General features: G+C 38.6%; 1 protein-coding gene across 1 annotated transcript; it reads left to right on the top strand.

Annotated features, from left to right (window-relative positions):
* Positions 1–1,492: 1,492 nt before the first annotated feature.
* On the top strand, positions 1,493–26,981 carry LOC138007761 (disintegrin and metalloproteinase domain-containing protein 10-like). The gene is made up of 14 exons (XM_068854826.1): positions 1,493–1,726; positions 1,833–1,974; positions 7,969–8,075; positions 8,192–8,426; positions 9,204–9,330; positions 9,976–10,108; positions 13,061–13,270; positions 14,638–14,804; positions 15,846–16,023; positions 16,764–16,926; positions 18,760–18,858; positions 20,479–20,563; positions 22,136–22,490; positions 23,021–26,981. The coding sequence occupies exons 1-14, from the start codon at positions 1,663–1,665 to the stop codon at positions 23,248–23,250; spliced, it is 2,295 nt and encodes a 764-aa protein (XP_068710927.1). The 5' UTR covers positions 1,493–1,662; the 3' UTR covers positions 23,251–26,981.
* Positions 26,982–27,178: the final 197 nt, after the last annotated feature.

The raw sequence follows: 27,178 nt of genomic DNA, 5'->3' as shown, positions 1-27,178 counted from the left end.
CTCAAACTAATAGTTTGAAGTGACGTTTTCGTCGCCGTAGCCCTCGTGGTTTCTTAAGGCTGGCTTTCACTAGCGACGGAGTCGGAGTCGGAATCGTAAGAGCGCTTATGACCTAGTGATCAATGATCAGAGTCGTAAGCGGAGTCATAAGCTCGACGGAATCGGAGTCGGAAGAATCAGAACGTTCCCATTTTCTTCCGACTCCGCTTATGACTCCGTCGGTTATGATCCAGTGAAAACTAGATTGTCGGAGTCGGAAGCAGAAGCGGAAGAACCAGCCAATCACAATGCTTGGAATCGATCATCCTGATTGGTTTATTCTTTCGCCTCTCCTTCCGACTCCGACGATGCAGTTTTCGAACGACCGAGTCATAAGCGGAATCGGTGTTCTGCTTCCGACTTCGACAGTTTGATTTCCACTTGATCGTATCGCTCTGCGCTTCTGATTACGACTCCGACTCGACTCCTTCGCTAGTGAAAACCAGTCTTTAAACTCTCTAGTACTCCCAACTAGCGTTTGAGGGATACGGGATTGGAGACGTTTATTGGACCCTCTACCTTTTTATTCATCGGCTTATTGTGTGACTTTAAGACTGTCTCCTGTCAAATGACTACAATGAAGAAGTAAAGACAAATCTGAAAAGTTTTGTTCTTTATCTTTGTCTTTTTACACACATGATTTTTGTGGTAGCAGCTCGGTTCAATATTAGTCGCGGAAAGTTCACACACGACTTTAGCGCAAGGGTTTCCGTGAACCTGGAAACCTGATACAAATTCGTCCTCAATGCCACAAAATCCGTATTTTCAAGCCCCACCCCCCGAAATCATTCGCCATTAGCCCCGCCGAATTAACATAAAGTTACCAAGGCCGTAAGCTAGAAACTTTCAGCTACTGTGCGAACCAAGACTGAGAATAAACTATGTGTTCATGATCGAACTTAATATTCAATGTACCACAGTTTTTTCAAGACTCCCTAGTTTACCATTTATACATAAGAAATCGTGACAAAAACTCTTTCCCTGCGTGTAACTAGAATTCTTGCTGATTTTTCGTTTGTTAAATTCGGCCTACCAAAAAGCTCTTTTAAAACGCTAGTACCGTGGCTTATTATTAAGAGATTGTTTGCACTGAATTGGTTTTTGTTTAATTTCGTGACGGTGTTCTTCTTAAGCAAATATATTGCAAGCTTAAATCTGACGATATTGGGCATTGTATATTTTCAAAATCGCTGTGGGAAAATGTTGCGTACTGGCAAACATGCAGCTAGCATAAACAGAGACTTTTTCTATGATACGATCGGCTAAACTTGCGTTCCGAGCCGATGTATGAAAGTTGCGAGATGAATAACGGCTATGTCATGTAAAGACTTGTATTTATTGGGAAAAGGTAGGGTGAAACATACCAGAACTTTATTGTTTCCGCTTGAGGAAACGATGGCAACTGCTGTAAAATTGTGAATGCTCCGATGACGTCATTTTCCTCCTCAAAGTCACTTCTGCGCATACTCAATCATCCTCAATGGTGAAGACATCAACTTTTCCTTCGGAATTTTAACTTTGGACACTTCTGGAACAGACAACAAACCCTCAGACAGCTCATAGGCCTTTTTATAAGATCCTAAATTCAGTTTCTTTTGTCAGATTCTTCGGGCTTCACAGAGTATGATAGGTTTTCCGGTTTGTTTTGCTTCTTTTGCTGTTCTGTGGAGTTGTGCATTGTCATATCGTAAGTGTTAAGTTGCGTTATTACTTTGTCATTTCAGTTTGAATATCACTTCACAATGAGCAAGGTTTGATGAATGCACGATAACCAAAGTGTTTGTATTTCGCAGGACGGCCGCTTGGGGACTTCATTAACCAGTATGAAACGCTAAACTATGACACCGCTTCAGTTCGCCATCAACACAATCGCGTGAGACGTTCAAGTCCAAACAGTGATCACCTTATTGAGCTAAATTTAATAACAGAACGAAGGTAAGATTCAACGGTCCTTGAAATTTGCCTTGCGCTGCAGGTTGTGACAAAATATTAAAACAAACCTTAAAATATGTCGTATGCCGTACGTTGGTAACTGCTTTTTCAAGTTTTATTTTCAAAACTAGTGTCCATGGATCTTCAAACTTGTTTTCTTCGAAGACCTTTAACGCATAGTCACGTAACAGTTCTAGCATGATTATATTAAAAAAGATAAGATGTGGATGAAGATTGTATCTTTTTGACAGCCTAGGAAACACTGGATAACCATCAAGCTCTTATTTTGTATATATTTTGAGCAATCTCTTATACTCTGTTGTCTGTTTTCAAAACAAAGAAATTGCAATTGAGTTTCAGAGTACCTTCTAAGTTCAGATCAAACACGCCATTTGCGTTTTGTTCCAGCAAATCCTAGTTACTAGTTCTCAAATTGTCGCCTCCCTCTCTGGCATTGTACGAGGCATATTACGATAAATAATTACATGCCGTTAACGTGCAACTAAATGGCTGGGTGTTTTAGAAAGAAAATTTCTCTTATACAATCTGTGAGTGTCACGGCTATCAAGAGCTTTAAATTTGGAATCTGACCGATAAACGGAGTACATACATGCATAAATATTGTTTAATTAATTGAGTCTATTACGTACTTCACCCTTGTCATATCCAAGCTTCAACACACCTCTTCCCTGGCCACTGCTGAGCATTTAAACAATGCCCGTTCGTATGATCCGAGTGACACTTACCTACAACCTACCACCTCACGACAACTGGGCATTACTAAACCATGAAACAGCAAAACAAAACACCATGTGCATGATCCCACCATACAATGAATACTAACCGACAAAGGTTGGATTTTGAGATTACTTCTAATTAATTGAGATTAAGATTAGGATTAAGATTAAGACTGAGTTTAGGATCAATAACGCTTAAGGCCTAATTTGCCTAAAGCCACATTTAATCTCAAAATCCAATCTTTGTCGGTTAGTATTCATTGTATGGTGGGGACTCGTATATGGTGTTTTGATGTTTCGTTTCGCTGTTTCCTGGTTTAGTAATGTCCTCGCTTACTACATGTAGTTTGAATGCTTTACCATTGATAGCCTGGAGACTCATGGGAGCATTAACATTAGCCTAGGTTCAGGTTTTTTTTTTGTCCAGCTATACTGTTACAATTCAAGTTATGGTCGAAAAATGAAGCTTTTTTACTTATTCTACCCATAAAAAACGAGATAATTAACAATAATAATTATCCCCTGAGCATGTGTTGGATATGAGAAGTTTTTGGTAATGTGCAGAGTTGGCTAAAATCAGTGTCATATCCAACAAGCGCAAATGGAATAATTAACAATTATTCGCCGAAGGCGAAGTGATTAATCGCGGTGAATATTCACCGAGACGAAGTCAAGGTGAATATTCACCGATAATCACTGAGCCTGAGGCGAATAATATTATTGTTTTAGTACAAGTACACAGGTGATTATTTCAAAAAAGAGAAAAAAAAACCTTTCAACGTGAAATCATCTTCAACTTACAGTGGCAAAATGACTACTGGCAGCCATTTTGTCCGTGGAGGTGATTATTGGCCGATAATCCGAGATAGCGAGCCAATGAGAGTGCGCGATTTTGTATAATCACCTGTGTATTTATACTAATGATTATTATTAAATTTTCGGTTAATTAAAAATGCATTTCTCGTGCTCTGATTGGTTCACTCAATCTTGGTTATCAGCCCATATACCTTAGTTTGACCTTATATAGCAATTGATTGCGCTAGGTGTTGCTAAGCTAATTTTTTTTTCCGCCAGAAAGCGAAATTTCTGTCTGAATAAAGCAAAAAGAAAACTTTTTTTGTGGAAAGCTTCGATCAATTCTGACGTTTAGAAGTACTCAAAAAGGCAAGAAATGTTTTTGTGATAAGTCTGTGTCTCTCTGACCACAAGGTATTACAACATCACATCTTCATCACTTTTTTTCCATTTTGCTTGGATTTTCTTGCTTTTTTTGCTCTTACAGTTTTTCGTACTTCCAATCTTCTGGAGTTTAACGAATTTAATAAAACAATTATTCCATTTGTGCTTGTTGGATATGAGACTGGTTATAGCCAACTCTGCGCTACGTGCCTTGTTGGCTATTTACCATCTCATATCCAACGCACGCTCATGGAGTAATTGTTAAGTGTTTTATCAAATTTTCATTTAACCCATTCACAACACAAACCCCCTAGGACACCCCCCTTTGATGAGTAAAATCATCTGTCAATGGGTTAATCTGAATGCTTGGACACTTTTTTCTGCCTTTGTGTCCAGGAAAATTTCTCTTTTAGCTTGGCAACACTTGAGACAATGAGTTTTCATATTAGGTCATGAGCTGATAACCAGGATTAAATGAACCAATCAGAAAGCTAGAAACGCAATGTCCGAGGTCAAAAATTTAATATTTAAAGAAAAACAATGTTAAGCGCTCTTGAATGAAATTAAGAGATGTATTTTCTTTGATGGTGACTCTTGAATTTTTCAGAAAAAATAAAAGTGTTCCTTTAAAGCAGTTGAATCTACAACGTTCCTGTTACTAGTGTACCCTGGACCTAGAGGTTTTTCTTGAGGTGCGAGAGAGCCGCAAAGCTGCAAGAAGAGAAAAAGCTCTGGTTACCTTGGACTTAAAGCTCACTTTCATGCATACGCCAGCTGTCAAACGTGTGAAATTGATAATTACAAAAGGAGACTAATGGCAATAGCAATCACGTGCCCCTTCCATATTACCAATCAAATGAACCAATCATATTGATTTGCATGTTTGTAAAGATATCAACCAATCTGAGCCTTAGGGTCAGATGCTGACCCTGGCATCTGCATGAAAGTGAGGTGCGAGTCCAGGGTAACCAGGGGTTTTTCTCTTCCCGTCGCTTTGCGACTCGTCTTCGCGGCTTTCTCACGGCTCAAAAAAAACCTGTGGGATCAGGGTATTACTACTGCAGGTGCTCTACTGCTCTAATTACGTAGGAGACTTATGGCAGTTATAGGCTTCAGTAAGCTAAGTTCAGGTTACAATTATACGTGTATTATCCAGGCCTCGGTTGTTCAAAAAGTGGATAGCGCTATCCACCGGATAAATCACTATCCAGGGGATAAACACTAGCAGAACCAATTGAGTTATTCAGTGGATAGCAATTTATCCAGTGGATAGCGCTATCCACCCTTCGAGCAACTGGGGCCAGGTAACTTACATAAATACTGCCAGGATTCAAATTGTCGTATACATGTATGGAGCTTATAATTTGCAGTGAAGTAAATATTATAACCTTGGTGAATGAAACATTTGACAAGATTAAGATGTCTTGAAGCATCAACATCACAATCGGATAGTTTGGAAACAATTTACTGTGCCAGATAAACAGAGTTTGCATTAAAAAGAGTTCTAAAGTCCAGTGACATCATAAAAATCATTATTTTTTAAAGTTATTGGATTATTTGGGATATTTTGAAAGAACAACATCTACATGTAGTTTTTTTTTTAAATTTTAATTTTTATTTTTTTTATTAAAGAATTTCTTACGTTAACATACAAAATAAAAGACAAAAAAGATACACATCATGCTTACATAGTACAAATAGATAAATATATAACTAAACACACACAACAGCTATCTACATGTAGTTGCCAAAAACTAGCATTGTGGGGAAAATTGTCTTCGAGATACTGGTCCCATTTTGCTCTGGTGACTCCATACAAATCCTTCTGTTATGAACTGACTTAGAAGGATTTGTATGGAGTCATCAGAGCATAACTGGGCTCAGCCTAATATCTCAAAGACATTTTGCTCTGAAATGCTAATTTTTGGTGAGTAGGCATTTTGGATGTTGTACATGTACTCTTGTAAATTACCCCAAAAAATCCCATAATTTCACAACTTTAATTTTTTATGATGTCACACTTTCTTAAGGACTCAAAGACTTGTTCACACAAAGGTGAACTCTATTTATTAAAGTGTCAACTGTATTTATTATAATTATTTAACACTGGGGCACTAATCTGGAACACTGTACATAAATCAATTCAAATCCACTATCAAATCATAGGTTGCTTTTTGAGGAGGGGGGAATTCGGACCACCTGGAGAAAAACCTCTCTTACGTAGGGGAGTAGAGAACCAACAAACTCTACCCACATGTAACGCCAAGTCTACTCAGTAGGAATCAAACCTGGGTCATATTGGTGGGAGGCAAGTGCTCTCACCACTGCACCACCACTGTGCACAAAATACAAGCATGTACTTAAGGACGGTGCCTACTATTGTTGTTGTGCATACGTTCTGCGCATCTCTATATTCTCGGATTTACTATCATCGGTGCTTATTAATACAGGGATATTTAAATTGGGTGGTTCAAAACTATGTGGAGAAACCAGAACTTGGCAAGTGCTCTTGGTATCTAAAAAGAAAATTGGGGGTAACCATGCATTTTTCAGAAATAATTATGCTTCAATTTGCAAAAGAATGCCATACATTGCTTTGCATTTTAAAGCTTTTTACAAATATTTAACAAATAGAATCTGATTCCATGTTGCCAAGCAGGTTGAGGCTAAAGCGCGTGGGTGGGTGGGTGAGTCATGGGTAGGTGGGTTGTGGGTGGTGCGTTGTGTTTGTTTGAAGATAAAAAATGATATACGTGTATATTAGCTCCCTCAGTATTTACCGTATTTACCTGTGTATAAGTCGACCTTTTATGGCCTCAAAAGAAGCTCCAAAAATCGCCCTCGACTTATACATGGGTCAAAGATTTCGAGCCAAGTTCCAGGTAAATAAATTTATTCAAAATTAACATCATAATGTGGTCTTTGGGCATAACGAACGCAGTGGACGAAAGACTTCCAAAATGAATGTAAAAGCAATTCCAGTTGAAATGAAAAAGGATTTGTTTTACTTTAAATGTTGAAGATACTCACAAGCACAAATTTATATGAAATAGACACTGGAAATTTTCGTTTTCCAAACGCGATCCTTCAGCGGCTTAGTAACCTGGCGCAATACCTCGTGTTTGCGTGCAAGCATGATCGTCACTCGTGTTGCCTAAAAATGCTGGTTGGTAATGATTGTTTTTTATTCTTTATACAAACCTGGATGATTTAATTAAAAAAATTAATGCTTTTGCAAACTTTGTATTGTTTGGTTTATGAGTTTTGTTTCGTTTGCCATGTGAGAAATTATAAGTCAAGAACCAATAAACCTTGCACATTTCGCATCGTTTTTGAAGTTATTTTCAAAGATTGACTCCTGCTTCTGTGATGTTGTGCTTATCCCCTAAAGCCCTTTATCCTTGAACAACGAAACAGGTTTACATGTTCGATTTTCTTAGAACTTTTTCGAAATTCAAGGACAAAGAGCCCGCACATACAACAATCGCTGAACCACAAAACTATTAAGCGCTTGAGGCCCTTAATTTTTTGTGAATCCACAGTTCCAGAAATCGAAGAATGCAAGATTAGTATCCCATGAACATTTAGCAAAGAAATTAAGAAATATCTTTTTTTGCCATCAAAAATCGGGGGTCGACTTATACATGGGATCGACTTATACACGGGTAAATACGGTAGGTCTTAGGGCTTGTCTGTTTCGAGAATTTCCAGTCATTGATAAAAAAAGGTTAGGTTAGGGTTAGGGACCCACGACCCACCCACCCACGCAGATTAGACACTCTCGCCAAGCATCTATAATGCTCGAAAAATATGTGGTTACCCCCAATTTCCTTTTTGGATTTCAATAACACTTGTTAAGATCTGCTTTTCCTGCATATTCAGCAAACCGCTCAAAAATACCTTTGAATTAGTCCACCGTCCTTAATGTATAAAAAATTTGTAACCATCTGTATTTGGGCTTATTTTAAAATGCACAACCTCACCAAATCTTAAATTGATATTGCTAAAAATAGAATTTTTAGTTCGGTTTAGACTTTGCATTTTCCATTATTCTGGGTCATTTCTTGTTCCCTACAAACAGAGAATTCAAGATTCGTCTCAGAAGAGACAAAGAGCTTTTTACAGATGACTTTGTCGCCGAGAATGCAGAATTTGATCCCGCTAAGGTTGTAGCAGGGGATGTTGAAGGTACAGGGTATTTTATATTGAGTTTTGTGACTGCTGCGATAAGGCACTTACCAGATTATACAGTACTTTGTTCAAACAAGCTTTCATCAAGGCTAATACATTGTACTTGTTGTTAGGTCATGACAAATCTCTGGTCCATGGCTTCATATCAGATGACGGAATATTTGAAGGCAAGATTCATGTGGGAAATGACGAGTATTTTGTGGAGTCCGCAAAGCAGTATTTCAAAGATGTTCCTCGTGATTTCCATTCTGTCATGTATGAGAGCAGAGATGTGCATTATCCTTATGCATACGGTGCAAGCTGCGGCATCAATGACAGAACAAAAAGATGGATGGACGAAGTGAAAAAGTAGGTTTCCAGAGCCATAAATTAATAAGTTACAATGAGTCTGTATCTTTCAGATGGCAAGAATAGCAACCACACCTGCTTTTGGAAAAACCTTTTCTTTCTCCTGTCTCTCACATCTTCAACCATCTTTATGACCATTTGCTTTGATTTCTTGTTAACCCTTCAATGGCCAATCAACCCAGTTTGCTTGTGGCAGTCACTGGTCAATGCCACTGCTACAGACTGGCAGTGCAGTGGCAGTGGCAGTGGCAGTGGCAGTTCTCGTGGCAGACACTGATCAGTGCCACTGCCACTGCCCAGTTTGCTTGTGGCAATGCCTGTGTAGATGGTCATTTTACTGCCTGGTTGTGGACTACATGTGTGTATGTATACATATGCCTGCATGGTGAACTTGAAATTTTGCAGTTTTAGGTACTCAAAGCACTTCATGTCATAGCTGGTTGACTGTCACTCACATACAGTAACTGTTGTTCATAACTGAGTACATTCATGAATTTATATACATTATAATAGTGATACCATCTGAAATAAATTACACAAAAAAATGTGATATCTGCACAGAGAAGTTAACCCATTGACTCCTAACTGGCCTGGGAGTGAGACCTTTAGAACAGATTTTACTTTCAGACTGTCTATTAAACACCAGATGATTTTAAGCATCAACCGGGGGCATGCATCCAAGGGTGTTTGAGGTGTCAGACTACTTGGGTTAATAATTATTGTGTTCAAAATAACCAGCCACCCTGGCCTAATTATAATTCATTATTTTTATGTCAGGTCTGCTGTGAAAGGAGACATTATTGAAAAAGAAGACCATAGTCAATTTCAGCCTTATAATTACAGATATCGAAGAGCAGCAGGGTCTATTAACTCTGACAAACTCTCTTGTACTTTAAGAATGACGGTGAGATGAAACCATAAATTAGAAGCATTCCTCTTATTATAAGTATTTTTATTGTAATCCCTGTTTTTTTCCCCTTGTTTTTTTAGCCTAATCTATGCTTAATACAATAATCTAGACTAGTATATTTTAATGTTTCATACACTGCCTATGATCTGACATGTATACATACTTCCGTTGATAGTCTAATATATTAATAATTAATTGATTAATTATTTGAGGGAGCCTATCCCTTATAAGTCCAGTGGTTTCCTTTAGGCTTCCTCTCCATTACCATTTCAAATACTTAAGAAAACACTATGCTCTATACTGAGGCAAAACAATAAACTTGAACTTGACCTTGAACTTATAGTAGAAAAGCAATTTCATAAACATACTTCCACCAAAATACCTGTAGAAAACAAGGAAATACATGTATCAAATCAGTGTAAACATGTTTTCCCTTAAAATTAAAAAATAATTACAACAGTAACTGTTAATTAGCTAGCAAGAAATTTACCTCATGGGAAATTAAGTTTGCAAAACAATTAATGAGTTAATAGATGTACCCAGCTCTTATACAGTAGTTACAATTTGTATGTGAACTGTTAGGGTATAATAGAAAACTCTGTTGCATTCCTTTTGGCTTTGTATCGTTCTTTTTCACAGGCTGACCATTTGTTCACTGAAAATATGGCAGGATCCAACAAAGAAAGAGCCATGTTAATTATGGCAAACCATGTAAAAGCTGCCAATGCCATTTACAAGAGTACAGTATTTGGAAGTGGGGACAAACCTGAGGGTACGTATTTAGACACAGTTACAGTGACTCATGAAATGAGGCCCCAAATGACGCATTTTCATACATGATAGATCACTATGAAGGCTATATTCAATTTGGTGTCCCCATAAACATAGAATATTGGCAGCAGTGTTGCTGCCCCAAACCAATCCTTGGGTTTTAAAACTCTGTTTTGATGCAGCTGTGTTAACCATTTCTGTTTTGATTAAGGAGAGAATACATGTATTTGGCCAGTGATTAGGTTACATGTAGATTAATGATCTAGGTCATTTTCACAGCCAGTGTTATAACACTGTCACAGTTTGGCCTTATTCATATGGATTGTTTACAATAATTATTATAACCTGTTTGGCATCTTAAACTCTTAATGATGCATTCCAGTGTGTGTTTCCAGATTCAATCGCCCATTGTTTTTGTCTAACTTAATGTACTTGTATCATAATCTTATTAATCAATAATCATAATTTAATGAATTGTGATTATTAATGCATGTAAATTATTATCTCAACTAACAACAGTTTGAGTGGCATGTACAGTGTACCTTATAACCTGTCAGTGAATACATGGACAATGATAATTTCCTTATACGTGAATAATTACAGTGCTGCTGTCTTTTGCCACATCGGCAAGCAAAGCTTGGCGCTAACACAAGACACACCCCTGCGTGAAAAATGTGGTCACGTCCTTCAATTTTGTCATGTGTTTTTTTTTCTTCAATCATGCCTAGAAAAAATTAATACATGTATGTTTCACATCTTCCAAGTTCACAAATGCATTTGTAGCAAAAGATGCATCATAAAGCATATACCAGTTCTTTATGCCTTTAAAATTTTGCATTCTGGCATAATTTATCACCAAGGGAAGGTAAAAAAAACAATGTTATTATTGTTAGTAACAGTTTTGAATTTTCTGTTTTTAGCAAATTTTTCAAGCCTGTGTTTCCAAGAGATTGGAAAGTGTGGATAATAAATTAAAGCACTTTGACTTTTAGCACTTGAGTCTTGGTGATAAACAACAAAAAATAATAATAATAATAAAATTAAAAAATTAAAAAAATAATAATAATAAAAATAATAATAATAATTAACAACTACATGTACATGTATTCACCTCAGTGTCAGTTGCTAGTGATGTATATTTGTAACCTCGCTGCTAAGATAATAATACTAAAATGTAGCTGAACAAAAAGATGATTTTAACTGGTTTATCCCTTCAACGCTTACATGTAAGTAACAATATTTTCGGGCACAAATCCTGAGTTTGAGTAGCCAATCAGAGCATGCATTCAACGCTATCCACTCTTTTAGTATATACATGTACTAATAATACATTATTATTTATCATTGTTTTACCATTGCATTGTGCAGAAGGCTTATTCTTAAACGATCATAGTTACAAAAACAAGGAATGACCTGAAATGATCTAAATTGTCTAAAATGAGCTACAATGGTGCTGTCAACTCTATGTAAATCATGACGTGTTGCTGTGCAAATTCAAGATTTTTGAGCTGTCAGCTCAGCACCAATCACAACTGCACTTTTGGGCACACTAAATTTTTTGTGCCATCAGCTCTACTCAAATCAAAACTGTGTTGCTTGGCGAACTCCAGGTTTTTGCACTTTCAGCTCTAGCCTCTGTGCAAATGACAACTGCGTTGCCAGGCGAACAGATTTCTTTCACACCATCATCTCCACGACAGGTGACAAGAAGGCTTGTGTGACATGCTAATCCCGCTGTTTGTCAACTTTAGTCTGGGCTTTTGCGGAAAAAAATAGAAACTTATGCAGAAACTTTTTACCATAAACGTGTTGATTATGCGGAATTAAAAACAGTTTACATAACTGATAATTTGGCCCGTCCGGTCACTGTAACTACATTTTTTTGGTACATGTCATTTAATAGGGTACCCATTGAGCAAATTATTGCCATAAGCCTTTGAGAGACATTTCTAGGTTCCTTGTAATGTACAAAGACTGTCTATTAAAAGTGATGTTCTTATCACCTAGAAATATATGATCTGTTCGGATATCCTAGCTGAAAATTATAGTGTCCGAAAATTCTAGGCAATGGTATCTCCTTTTCAGAAATTGCTAGCTGAACGTTACATGTACCTTCTAAGAACTCCCAACCGAAACCATTTTCTTATCCGAAACTGCTAGGTGACATTTTTAAGTGCCAAAAATTGCAAAAATACCCCTTCTGAAAACATAAGGAACTACTTTTTCCTGGTTGCGAATCTTTTAGGCAATGTTTTAGTAAAGAAATCTATAGCTGTTAGGCAACGTAGAACCTAAAATTAATTGTTAGAACAGTGACTCTCCCGAACACATATTTCACCGAAGATTATCGTTGAGTGCCCCTGACATGTATTTCATGAAATTTTGAAATTGATGCGGTTCAGAACATGAGATCATTCTTCTTTTCCTCTTCATTAAGCTTCATTTAGCAACACGGTAAAGTGAATGGATCATTTTCACTGTCACGCCACTGTCACACTGCAAAAAAATAAATTCTTAACCATTGAAGGCAAAATCCCAAGAAAATGAAAAATGCTATAAAAGACAAGTACATCAACAACTTCTCAAAGTGTCAAGTCTGTGTGGTACACCATTTTTTCGGAACATTTCACACAACTTTTCAGGTGCCGATCATCAGTGTGTACATACATGTAAGTTGAACACAAAAATATGGCTGCCAAAAATCAACCATATGACATCTTGAAGTTTACCGGTACTTTAAAAAAAATGCTTTCTTTTTACTCGTGAGCTGCAATGTGTACACATACATGTAAACACAATCCTTACTACGTAAAACTTTTGAATTGTTGAAAATTAAAAGGAGAGAAAAACTTTCTTAATAACGTTTTTTAAAAATATTCGATCCCAGTTTTTTATCGTCAAATTTTTTAAAAAATCGCTTTATTTCAAATAATGATCTTGTTTCTTTTTTCAGGAATTGAATTTCAAATCCAGCGAATGGTTGCAAATGACAGCACCGATGCTGCACAACCAAACAATCCTTACAGGGATAACAATATTGGAGTCGAAAAGCTGCTTGAATTAAACTCTGAGGAAAACCATGATGCCTTTTGTCTAGCATACATCTTTACTTACAGAGATTTTACTGGTGGTGTCTTAGGACTTGCGTGGGTTGGTGAAGCAGGTATTTGGTGAAATTAGCCTTTTAGGAACCTTATTGGGGGGGGGGGGGGGGAGCTTTATGCTATTGACTCCTAGAAGAGTGAGACTTCATAGATTTTACTCTGTCTGGGACAGAGGTCAGATTTTACTTGTTAGTGGGGGCAGTTTACAGGGCTTGACACTAACTTTTGACACCACTTCCTCAAAATTTTACTTTCCAAAATGGATTACAGTATTAAAAATGCTTACGGCAGAAATAACAATGTTGCTTGGTACTGTCAGTGTGTTATTATTTTGATGTTATAGAAACGCCCCAAATGGACTACCTAAATGGACTGCTAAATGGACAACCAAATTGGACTACCCTAAATAATTGTTATCTACTTTGAAAAATAAAAAGATTACTAAAGCTTGGTTGTTTTGATCGATCTCCGCCATCTTTTCTTTTTAAATGCTGCTTGTCAGCACATTCATTCTTCACGCGTGTGATGACTGACACGCTGGATGAATTTATAATCTTGTATAGACCATTCCTTGTGCAAGATGGCAAGTAAAGAAGATACAACTCAAAAGTAGATCACATGACACATGATCAGCCCGCTTCCCAAATCCATTACCTTATTAATTTAAGACTAAAATCTGCGATATTCGCTACCGTTTAGTATTTATGACCTGAAGAAGAAAAGAAAAGATGGTGGAGATCGATCAAAATAACCAAGCTTTAGTAATCTTTTTATTTTTTCAAGGTAGGTAATTTAGGGTAGTCCATTTAGCAGTCCATTTAGGTAGTCCATTTAGGTAGTCCATTTTGGTAGTCCATTTAGCAGTCCATTTAGGTAATCCATTTAGGTAGTCCATTTCGGTAGTCCATTTAGCAGTCCATTTTGGTAGTCCATTTCGGTAGTCCATCGTGGTAGTCCATGGACTGGGGGTCAGCGAAATGTACCAACCTGTTAACATCTCCTACATCTACTCAAAAATTGTCACCTTTAATTTGCTTGATGGACAGAATGGATTTTCCTGTGTTCTGGTCAGAACTGCAAAGATTGCATTTTACAGTGTTACAGTAGTTTGGCATTCCTTGGCTTAACATTATGGAATCCCTGGTTTGGTTCTGTTCTTACCCCAGTCATTTGAGTTGCGTTGGATAGTCCTTGGTGCAATTGCACCATAATGTACATGTAGTTAACAAACCTCCTATCAGGTTTGACTCTTGAATCATTTAGGTGGACTGAGTTTTGTAACCTCATCAGCTGTTTTGATACATGAGATACCTGATTTGTTTAGGCAGAAACTGTTGTTTTGTCTGATTAGTCCATTCAGTGTAAAGATGTATAAAAGGAAAATTGTGCATCCAGGCAGACTTCTCATGATATTTTTGATTTCAAGGTAACGCTGCTGGTGGAATTTGCGAAAAAGCCACATTTTTCAGGGATGGTAAGGAAAAAAGTCTGAACACAGGAGTCGTTACTTTCATCAATTATGGCAAGCAAGTTTCACAGAAGGTCTCCCAGATCACCTTTGCTCATGAAACTGGCCACAATTTTGGCTCCCCAGTAAGTCACAATGATTATCCTTTGTTACCAAGTATAATACATGTATACTCTGTATGAAATAGTTAGAGACTGGTGACATCACAAAGACTAGCAACAGGCAAGGGTAGCAAATTGTTTTCTTAGCCACAAATCACCATGGCAATGTTTAGGCGAATTGATGCAATAAGCAAGAAATATGAAAAATTATCGCCATGATCACGTTCTCTTTAGAATGTTAAATTTGCACATTTTTATGTTAGACTTTGTTTAGCAGGTGACGTCAAAGAAATGTTCCAGACTGTATAACACATTTACTGAGCATGTAGAGCCATTATTTAACAATTATTCGCCGAAGGCGCAGTGAATATTGGTGAATATTTACCGAGACATAGTTGAAGTAAATATTCTCCATTAGTATATACTAAAACAGTGGATAGCATTGAACTCGCGTGCTTCGCGGCTCGGTAAATATCCACCGCTAGCCACCTCCACTTCGGTGAATAGTTGTTAAATATTTACTGAACCTGAGGCGAATAATTGTTTTAGTGTAATTTTCAGCGGTGAATATCAAGAAAGTGCAAAACAACGTGCTAAAACAATAAAAATAAAAGGCACAAAAAGTGCTTGATTGGCTTAGCAGCCGCACCTCCAAAATGTTATATTCACCAGGTAGCGTGGTGAATATAACACTAAATTCTTATATTCACCGCTGAAAATTATACTAATATTGCTTATTAAACCCATTCTTTGGTGTTTTTGTTCCTGTCAACATTGTTTTTGCGTGAGGTCCCTACAAACCCTACTCAAGAGTGCCTATTTTCAGTGAACACACGCTGGTGAACATTACCAAAATGTGAGAGAAGGAGTGACAAAGTATTGAGCAAACTGAAAAGCAAATATGGCCAAATTTTATGGTGGTTTCCCTATGGCAAAAGCTCATCATTGCCATCACATGAAATTTTTAGAATGGTACATGTATAACGTAAAATTCCTAAGCATTTTTATGATTTAGAGTAGATTCATTTTCAATCAATCAAATAATTATTGTTTCCCTGTTTGCAGCATGACAGCACTGCAGCTTGTACCCCTGGAGGAACTGATGGAAATTTCATCATGTTTGCAAGAGCCACAAGTGGAGACCAAAAAAATAATAGGCTTTTCTCATCCTGCAGCAGAGCAAAAATGAACACTGTGATGGATGTGAAAGGACGATGCACTGATTCTAAGTGTTGCTTTACAAGTAATTAAGACCTCAATGTTTTGATTTGTTCAGTTTTTTCTTCTGTAAAATTAATTATTTTAAGGTGGGATGTTTTGGACGATCAATTTTACTATATACTCAACAGAATATGCCATTTCTGGCCCGGGTTGCTCCAAGAATGTTTAGCCCTAACCAGCATTAAATACCATGGAAACCGCTTAGAACGGTTTTCAATTGAGTGTCGAAAGTAATTAGCGAATTACTTCACTCAGTGATTGGTTCAAAGTTCGCGCACCACTTTTTCAACCAATTAGAAGTGAAACCAAAACCAGTCGTGGCTTGTGTGTGCACATTTTCCCGCGCTTTGTGTCGGCTACGTGTAATTATTTCGAGTTTTGATTGGTTTACTGGACTTACTTTGGTTTTGGTTTTACGACACTCATTTGAAAACCGCTCTAACCAACAGTTAGCACTAACCAGGCTTCAAGCAACTGGCCCCTGATTGGTCAATGACAAATACATGAATAGGTTATTGAAAGCAATAGAATTTTTAGAGTGCAATACGGAAGTTGCTATGGAAACAAAGTGATGGAGTACTGTAATTTTGTAGAGTATAAAATGATCGTACATTTTATGGCTCCTTGTGATGTTCTGAAAGTTCTCAATTTTGAGAACTTCCAAAACATCACATGTGCCCATAAATCGCAAAATGCGCTCACATTCATAGTCTATTTCCTATTCAAAAACTTGACTTGATTTTGTTTCATCATGATATTTAGAGGCAGCTGAGGCCTTCTGTGGAAATATGATTGTGGAAGAAGGCGAAGAATGTGACTGTGGTTATACTGCTGACCAGACTTGCAAGGATGATCAGTGTTGCCATGGTCGCACTACTGGAACTGACCGTAGCAACGACTGTAAGCTTCAAAACGGTACATGCAGGTTAGTTGACATCACAAGCGGTGTGTTTGTGTAAAGCTTCACCTGCTGTTCATTGGTGGTGAGTCCCTACTGCATCAAAATACAAAGAAATTTTTTGTCCTCAAACTTTCCCACTCTTTTGAAAACTGACTTTTTTGAAACTTAAAGGTCTTATGCTGGTATCAGAAGTTTCAGAAGTCTCAAAAGTTTTACTAAAATGTCTTCTTTGGGGCTCTGTTGTGCCTACGTGTACATAATGTTTCAAGAAGAATAAACTATTACAATAAATTAACAATTATTGGATGAGGCTGAGCATGATAGCGATAATTAGTATCAACCAACTAGTGGACTAATGCAAATCCTGCATTTTGATTGGCTACGCTACTAGAGGACTATAATTCATAGTCCTCGAGTAGGGAAAAGCGTGACGCTTTCTTTCGTTTTATTCCCAAATAAATAGCCCTTCAACTTCCATTTGCTAACTTTATTATTGCTTTTCTGTCCGACTAGTTGGGTGATACTAAAACAATTAGACCCTTCGTCCTCAAGGGTCACGGGTTTAATTGTTAATTATCAAGGCCAAAGTTTGTGTTATCTGCCGAAGCCGAAGGTCCACCGATTTCAAAGTGGCTATCCCTTTCATTGACTGTGTGAAGTACCTACACTTGTACATTGAAATACTTGTAAAAAATTGTGAGTTTAAAGAACTTGCGTGGTAAGTAAAGCGAAAGGTACATCTTCGGGTCACTCCCTTCTGAATCTTTTCCTTTTACTAACCTCTTTCTAACCTAGCGCAAGGGCCGTACTGGGGATTATTGGCCCAAGGTCGTGGCAGCGCTCGGTCCGTACAGAAACAATCGAGGGCCAATATTCCCTGGTACTGTCCCGAGCTGGTGAGGTTAGTAAGTTGTTCATTATATGAAATCGTTTCTATAAGCGATCTGACTCTGCTTGGTGAATGTTCGTAATCTTCGTCTTCCATCAGCGAGCTTTTTTCAAACAATAACCTTTTACATGTAAAACTAAATTCCACTTGCTACAATTGTGATGAAAAATTAAATTGCATTTTGTTAAACTTTTTCTGTTTCGCTCGACTTGAATATCCCGGGAGAGAAAAAAATACGGAACGGACCATTTCCATGGTAATGGCCCTTACTGTAAACTCCCGACCGAAAACTAGCCAATCGGACTGCTCCATTTAGCATGAGAATTGCTTGCCATACAATAAATAATACGTTATTTCGTGGACACTAATTAATGTTATCCAGTTCAGTATTCTCCTTGCAAAATGTTTTTAGCATAGAAAGGGAGAAGAGAAAGGCAAACCTACCAAGGGGGGGTGTCACAGGCAATTAGGAAATGAGAGGATATAAGGGGAGGGTCGGGTCTCCTTATACCACCCACCTGAAAATCCAACATGGCAGCTCAGGGGCATTGATTTGTGCACTAGAAAGTTAACTGCCACCCTCTATTAAATAAGAGGCCTGTAATCCATGCTATGTTTATCCAGTATTTTCATGCTTCGTGTTCTCAGAATTAAGTCTTGCAGATAATTGTAGACCCTAAGGTAGGCTTATTTGAGCAATCAGTAGTCATTAAAAATCCTCCCACTGAATGCTGTCTTCCTGTGTGGGGCCTAAACATTACAATGGGGAGAACAACGGGTATCAAATTGATTGAACTACTCACTTCTCTTCTCTATTTATTCTCCTTCCCTTTTGCTGCTTTTCATTTGCACATCAAAATTAGGTTTACTAAGGGAATTAAGATTTGCTACAAAGAGGGTAAAACTTTGGTTATATTGATTTTGTAATGAGCTTGTGCCCCCTTTTCTTTTCTTTTTTTTTGCTACAGCCCAAGTCAAGGTCTTTGCTGCAGCAGTGGATGCAACCCCCAAAACGCAACCTTTTTGTGTCAAAACGAAACTGAGTGTGCCAATGCTTCTTTCTGCAAGTATCCTTTTACACTTAGTAAAGAAAAAAATACTCCACTTTGAGAACCTTTTTGACCCCAAATCTTTTCAAATGCAAATTAATTTGCCCGCATTAGCCTCCAGTTCATGCTAGATCCAGTCCAGCTGTGAGAATACGAAACTGGCCTATTTGGATCTGTTACGTTCGAGAGATGTTTTGAAGTTCTTAAAAGTGGACACGCCCTTAGGCAATTACAGTTTGAGATATTCAAAGCATCTGAGTGCCAATACCGAATTGAACGAGAAGATCGTGCGACTTTTAGTTTGTTATACAAAGTTTGTTAGTAGTTCAAAGGAGCAGGCCCAGCCCAGTTGGTTAGTGCTTGACTTTCGGAGCAAGAGGACCCCAGTTCGATCCTCGGTGGCTTCAGCATCTGTTTTGACTTTCCTCTGATTCGTGTAGCTATAGCTACACTAGCCGTAAAATGGAGCACTGACAGAGGGATGGGGGTGAAGGGTGCACCGTCCGCTTCCATTCGGATACCAGCCTCGTAGCTCAAGGAACTACCGACGTTAAGTAAAGTGACTTTACTTTACTTTACTTAACAATGAACAAAATTTTTTCAATCGATTCTCGGAGAAAGATATTCTATATGTAATTTGCGTTAAGCGAGGTTGTAGAAATCTCGTTCTATTGTGATTTTTTCTATTTTTCTTTAAGATTTGTCCCGTGCTTTTATTAAAAAGGAGTTTTCGTTTTTCTGCACTCAGTCGTACGCGCGTGATTGTCGTAGGATACTAACTCTACCGCGAGTACAATTTGAAATGAAATTGTACTGCTCTCTTCCATTCTGCGTGGAGAATTTTTCTCGAATGTATCGACGTTGATTCTAATTAGTTAATGCCTTTTTTGAAGTTTAAAGAATCAATTGTTGTATTGTGTTGAGCAGTTTTGATGTTTGCACGGTTCTCGAACATTCATTAGAGAGCTTAAGGACGGTGCCTACTAATTCAAAGGTATTTTTGCCCCAGTTTATGATTATGCAGAAAATGTAGATCTTAACAAGTGTTATTGAAATCCAAAAAGAAAATTGGGGGTAACCACGCATTTTTCAAAGATAATTGATGAATAATATTTGTAAAAAGCTTTAAAATACAAAGAAATGTATAGCGTTCTTTCTCAAATTGAAGCTTAATTATCTCTCAAAAATGCATGGTTACCCCCAAATTTCTCTTTGGATACTCAGAGTACTTACTAAGATCTACTATTTCCGGATAGTTTTAAACCGCGCAAAAATATCCCAGTATTAATAAGCACCAGCCATAGGAAATCAGAGTATCTCGAGATGCGCAGAACGTATGCGCAATGAAAATAGTACGCGCCGTCCTTAAGCACGCACGTTTGTGAGATGCTGACGACAACCGGAAAAAAACATTTCGCGTGCCAGGGCAGTGATGTCTCCCAGGTTTTTACACTAATCATCTGTAATGGAGAAAAGATACTTAGCAATGTAAATGTGCTTGTGTGAAGACAAGATAATAGGGAAAACAGCTCACTTCCGGTTGCCGTCCGCGTCTCAAAAACGCGGGTGCTTAAGCTCCCTCTTGAGTTGGTGTGAAGACTTCTGTTTCGCTGCAAACATTTCCTTGACAATCAACAGTGGAATGAATGCTACGTGTCCTGAGCCAGCCCCAAAGGAAAATCTAACTGAATGCAATGATGGAAGACAAGTTTGTTTGTCAGGGGTACGTCAAGTTATTTGTACTTATTTAAATACTTACTTATTTCGTCATTTTAAAAGTGGAACGATCTGACTATTTTGTGGAACGATGTGATCGTTATATGGAACGAAGTGACCGGATACCATGGGTTCAACAGCTGCGGACCCTAATAGGCCGTTATACAGTTCTGTGCTCAGTTTACCAGGCCTTTGAATAAAATCGAGGCTGGATTTAACCCTTTTTTTTAATTCACTCACATGTTGGCCCGAAGAGCTAAATGAGCTCATAACGGGGGGGACTTGCATCTAAACGGTCATACAAAAAAAAAAGATTTCGTTAGTAGCTCAAGTTTCTTCTGCAGAACATACACTATCATAAAACAACACACCACACACTTCGTTTGCTTGATAAAATGTCTCTTTTATTTTACCGACGCTAAAAATATACTTCACGATTTGTGTTGTAAACACTAACCAGCAAGCTGTGTCACTGCAGTAAAAGGAAAAAATATAACAACGGCAATTTATGCGAGGATGCTGGAATATAAATAAGTTAAAACTGTCTACTCGCTGTGCAAGCTTGCGACTTAGAAATAACTTTCTTTAACATTGAAAGAAAAACGAAACTCAAAGAACACAATAAAATACCTGCACATGTTCTTGTTCACACAGTTTGAGTTAAGGTTGATACGCGACATATTTTAAAATAAACATGACACCGACTGATCGATCGCCATGTTTGTTTCCCATGGATAAACGTCTCACTTGCTTTCTTGCACAGCTTTTCTCCTCAAACTATTAAGCATGCTTCTTCGTTATCCCTTAATTTGACTGCTCTGGAACTTTTTCAAGGAACTTTGAATCCGGACCTTCACACGGGCGTAAGTAAAATTCGAACGACGCGAGTTTATTTTCTGTTCCGTCCGATCGATTAGACAACAACTTTTGCCTTTCATGTCGAATTTCATGTGTAACGTACATCAAACACCTTGCTGTGAAACGTTTCGATGCTCGTCTTACGTCTGGCCATAAAATCAGATGAGAAGGCCGACACTGCCACCCCTCCCTTGACACACATTTGGAAAAGCACCCAGATTTTGGGAGCCACGTGACCAGCCACAACCAGGGTTTCTTTTATGAACGACAAGGGAGGCAGAGAAGAGAGACGCTGGGAACGAGGTTGACCAAGTGTAGGCTACTTGTCGCCTCCTGTTTGAAGTGACGTTTCGTCGCCGTAGCCGTCATGGTTTCTTAACTCCCTACTGTCTAACGCCAGTTGAGAGCCCCATAGGAGCGAAAGGGGTCATCTTCGCCACTCAAAACTATGTCCCCTTTACTCTTTTCCCTCTTAGAAGTGACACTTATAGGTTTTACACTAACGCTAGACGATTTTACTCGTCAATAGAGAACCCCCTTCCCCCCCCCCCCTTCCCCGGGGGCGAAAGGCTTAAAGAACTCCCACGCTGTTTGGAAAAAGTAGAGCATATCTTCTTTAGCTCGTGACCGAGAACAATACCACTCCTATATATTGTCTTGCGGATTTCGGTGTTTTCTTGGTGTGTAGAAAGGCTGAAATGAATCGTGTGCGCTCTTGTAGGTTTGCAGCGGTTCCATCTGCTTGAAGCATGGGTTGCTGGAGTGCCAATGTAACCAAGAGGAAAACCTCTGTGACGTGTGCTGCAAAAGGAAAGATGGTGCTTGCCAGCCAACTAAATCCTTTCCTGAAATGGACAGTAGGGATATTCGACAATTTCCTGGCGCGCCATGCAATGATTTCAATGGCTACTGTGATGTTTTCCTCAAATGCCGTGCTGTGGATGCCGATGGACCGTTATCTCGCCTGAAGAACAAGTTTTTCAGCAAGGAGGCTATCCTAGGTTATTTTGAATGGATCAAGGAATACTGGTGGGCAGTGGCGCTTATGGGACTAGGGCTCATTTTGCTCATGGCAGGTAATGAAATAACAATAACTTCGAAAACATCTAATCACAACAATTCTTATTATTAATGTAGACAGTCAAATTAGTCATTCACTGCGCAAAGCAAATCGGGGGAAAAGGCGTTGGACCAAGTTACCATTGGATTCTATTTTCCCACTCTTTGGTAGAGAAAGTGGCGTCATTTTTTTCACTAGTAACTAAGGCCTTTTTTTTTAATAATCCGAAAAAGGATCCTCGGAAACGTTTATATATACTTCTTACTAACCGAGTTCGAGGTCCGTACTGTAAGTTACAGACCGAGTTTTTTTGTTCATTTATGGCCCAAGCGCGGAACGCGCGGGCGATAAATCAACGGGGATAAAGTGATGATCCGTAACTTACAGTACGGATCAAGAGGACAAGGTTAGTAACCTAATTATTATCTCTGAGGTAATAAGTCGCGCGGAAAAGTCTGGGCGATGATAGGCCCAAGAAATCACTGTGGCCATGACTTGACAACACCCAACTGACAACCGCTCCAAAATCCTTTTTTCTGCTTGCAGGTTTTATCAAGGTCTGTAGCGTTCATACGCCCAGTAGTAACCCCAACAGGAAGCCGGCTCGCGAGCTGACTTTGCGCCGACAACCACAGGGGCGAAATCAACGCAACCCAAGATCTCGACCCCCACAAGGCAACTCCGGGGCACGAGGGAATCCCAGGCATGGAGGATTCGAGGAAGATCCCCCACCCTACCCTGGAGCACCAATGGAAATGCACGGTGCACGACGTTGAGATACAATCAAAACCCGCGCACAAGAACATAGATTTTTGATGGTCTAAAAAGGTTCTAATATATATAGTGAAATGAGTCCTTTTTTTTCTAAGCGAACAAAGGGAATCATTGCTGTGTCTGTAACTTATTTACACGTTTGCTCTCTTAGAGACAAAGTGTCTGCAACGACTGCAGCTCTATAGCAAACCTTTTCTGCATTTTAAAGCTAAACTGTACGCTCTTTGAACTTACGAATTCTTGCTTTTGACCCTATTTGATTTCAATAGGAACCTGCTTAAAAATTTTAGCCTAAAGCAGGCTCTTGTAAAAGGGGATCTAGATGGAAAATCTTATCCTATAAACATTTTCTTAAATCTAGGTTCTACGCGGGTTTTAATTGTATTTTCATAGCTCGCCTTTTTGTCCGCTTGCACGCAATGAGAGGTGGTGCTTTTTCACGCCTCGACAATGCGGTCGTGTTCCTTTAGCGCTTAACGGATTTGCCTCCATTCCCATGCTCAAGTAAGTCAAGAATTGTTCAGCGCTAAATTTGATAAGCTTTGTTGTAGATAACAGCAAGGATCACAGAAAGATTTTATAGATTCACTCACTTCGTTATAATTGTTTCATATAAAAGTTAAGCCGTATACTTATCTGGCCTGCAGATACCAAAGGCAATCTTGTTCCCCTCCAGGGAATGTTCTTGAAGCCGGGTTGTTTCTCTTTCGTGAACAGTGTTAATTCGCAATTTACCAGAAACGTTTCGCTGCAAGCATGCAGGTTGTAAGGCTCGATGATACCAATTCTGTCCTTGAAAATAGCGGCTTTTTGTTTTAGCATTTGTGGTGGGTGTGAAAACACCAAGAAACACAATACTTATCCGTCCACTTCCAACACTGCCCAAAAGAGTTGTTTTGGACCGTGCATCAAGGGTCCTCGGATCTGGTGGTAGTTGATGTAGGGTTATTATGTGTTGAGAGGAATTTGGAATAACTGAGCTCGAGTGTATTTTTTTTCAAGGACTAGTAAAAGTGCACGAGAGCGAGAGCAATTTGTAGTCTTTGAAAACATTTACGAGTGTTTATTTATTCCAATCTGCACGAGAAAAATCATATTATTAGTAGAATAATACTTTTTAATAATAGACATTAAAAAATATCAAGAAGTCCTGTCGGGATGATTAAGCAGAAGAAACGCACGCGTATCACGTAATCACGCAGAAATTGCGTTATCCAGGGCTTCCATGATCGGCTATCTGTGACTTTCTTTGATTATTGACCAGTTGGAATGCATTGTTTATTTCGTCTCTTGCACTGAATTATATGGAAAGCCATAATTTTTTTATGTTATCTTTATTTCTTTGCTCTTGAAGTTTTGTCTTGTGGTTAGGTTTTGTCATTATGTGACGAGGTTTGATGGTTACGTGTTGTGTTTCCATCACGATGTGACGAGGTTTGACGGTTGCGTGTTGAGGTCTTCTTTTGATGTGCTGTGTTCACATTTCATGTGGTGACGTTCTTTTATGACGTTCAGTTTCTCCCTTTATGTGATTATAAACACAGCACTTCATAAGACCTCAACACATCATGATGGAAACACAACACGTAATGAGATGGCTCTAACCAGTTTCAACACTTAGAAGATACACTCTCTTTAGAAAGATCCTCACTACACACTGTATCACGTAAAAGCAATGTTGTGGTACCATTTGAAACACCAACTATTGCTGAACAAGATGAGGTCATCATTATGACGTAATAAGTCACCTTGGCAACGGGGAAGCCCAGTAGAAACACCCTATATTTTGGCTTAAGTTGCTCATATCTCAAAAACAAACTTGGTGACCCCCATTTTTTATTGCTGGAAAGTGATCAGAAGGCCAAGATGAAACTTTCTGCAAAGTTTCAAAAAAATGCTATACTGCAGAATCAGAACCATCTTTAAAAAAGCACAGATTTAACTTGAATATGAATCCGCTGCCAAACCTTCTAAGAACGTTGCTTGAAAGCTTTGAAACTGGCTTTAGCCACCTTAAACCTCGTCACATAATGACAAAACCACACTACATAACAATTATTCCATGAGCCCGAGTTGAATATGAAGTGATAAAATAACCAACGAGCGCGTAGCGCGAGTTGGTTACAATCACTTCATATCCAACAAGGGCGAATGGAATAATTGTTTTAGTAAATTCTCAAACCGGGTTTTGCCGCCGATTTTTATTTCCGCAATTTTACAAAGCGTCCGGAAAGAGCATCTTGGCGCACTATTTTCCATATGACGTAAAACTTCGACTATTGCCTCATAGTCGGAGTTTTTTAGCCAATCAAAAAGCTAGAAATGCAATAGTCGGAGCTGAAAATTTACTAAATAATAATATTGCCACAGTACACTATGACAAAACTCCAAAACTTCAACACCTAAAAAATAAAGATTACATAAGAAAGTTATGGCTTTCGATAGAATTACCTCTTTTCTGCACTGTGTTACCTGAAAACGTCATTTCTCTTAGGCAATCAAAATGGAGAAATTTTATTCATGTATGTTATCACAATGCAAATGGTGTACGCAAGCCAAGTTCCAATCCGAAGAAAATATTATTTTATAGAAACCCATGACGTTTTAAAAGAAAAATTTCGTTCGAATCTCAGGGGAAGGGGGGGGGGGGGTAGGGAGGGTGTTAGAAAGGCAAATTAGCATCGTTTTTCGTGAGTTATTATGAAAGAGCTTTCCTGGTCCTTGCACAGGTTTTGGTTTTCTGAAGTTTAGTGTGAAGACAAAATATTCTCACATAAAGCGAATTTTGTTTCTTGCATCTAGAAAGCAGGAGCGCTTTCCTTTTTCTTGCATCTAGAAAGCAGGAGCGCTTTCCTTTTGAATGGAGAAAACAGTCGCGGGATAACAAATGGAACAGTTCTTCCTACTGGAATTGTTTCGGAAAAAGGGAATACTCCTTTCACCGAAATGACCGGTTAATCCCGATTTTGGCTTTCAAATTTTTGAACGGCGAGTCTAAATTTTCGCACGTTTAGTGTGGTTCGTGTGAACGCAAACCCCTAAATGCACGAATTTTCAACCGGTAGAAAATTCGTCGGATACCGTGTGAATGTAGCCTTAGGCTGTGTTAGAAGCTTTGCTTTGTTGGGTTTGAAAGGCGCCGTTACTCTCGACAGTTTTTCCTGCATTTTGTCTGGCAACGTTTTGGGGCTTGGCAAGTTGAGCAAATTGATTGATATGCCGTCGCGTTGGGAGACAAATTTAACGAAAAGCTGCTTAGTGTATCAGCGCCTTAAAATTGTCAGCTATTTACTATCTATTATTCCACAGCTTCGTGAGAGTTTGGGCAGGACCCACGCACGTTAATTCTTGTATGTCTGAACTGAAAAGCCACTTCGGGTATACCGGTATTTATAGCATCTTTTAACATTTTCTTGTGCTATTGGTATCGCAATGCGTAGACGCTGAAACGACCAAAAGCATGTCGATTTGGAAACAACGAGTCTCTCCTCGTTGGAAACCTTTGTACTGTTTTGTATGGCGTTTTATGATCTAAAGCGACTTCAAACCTAAAAAAAAATCAACTAGTGGTCTTTGTAAAGTTAAGGATCAGTTAGTGATACGTGTACATTGGTTGGGGAGTGATGATCATTAGAGCGATTTTGATTTGACAGTACTGTTTGAGTACGTTCAGTTACTTTTTATGCAATAGTGCTTGTAGTGATGTGTCAATAAAATTGTGTATAGTAATGTATTTACGTTTTCCTTTCTTTGGGATTACAATGGAGGAATTGTAGGCGCTAAACCAATAGTTAAAGAAGCATCAAAATCGCTAGACTGTCGTGGTCTTCATGACGCTGACAACCCGGGCTTGGGGCCCGTTTCTCGAAAGTCCCGACACTTTGCGGGCCATTTTCGGGTGTCACAATGTCTTTTGTATCTCAAGAACAG

The sequence above is a fragment of the Montipora foliosa genome, chromosome 6 (genome assembly GCF_036669935.1).
Source record: "Montipora foliosa isolate CH-2021 chromosome 6, ASM3666993v2, whole genome shotgun sequence".
NCBI lineage: Eukaryota > Metazoa > Cnidaria > Anthozoa > Scleractinia > Acroporidae > Montipora > Montipora foliosa.
Note: the sequence above shows the minus strand (reverse complement) of the source record. Positions and strands in the feature narration are given on the sequence as shown.

What these genes read in the sequence shown, in the direction of transcription:
- LOC138007761 (XM_068854826.1), top strand. Translation starts at nt 1,663, where the DNA reads ATGATAGGTTTTCCGGTTTGTTTTGCTTCTTTTGCTGTTCTGTGGAGT. An exon ending in AATTTAATAACAGAACGAAG is followed by an intron (nt 1,975 to 7,968) that starts GTAAGATTCAAC and finishes CCCTACAAACAG; the next exon opens with AGAATTCAAGATTCGTCTCA. An exon ending in GACAAGTTTGTTTGTCAGGG is followed by an intron (nt 20,564 to 22,135) that starts GTACGTCAAGTT and finishes GCGCTCTTGTAG; the next exon opens with GTTTGCAGCGGTTCCATCTG.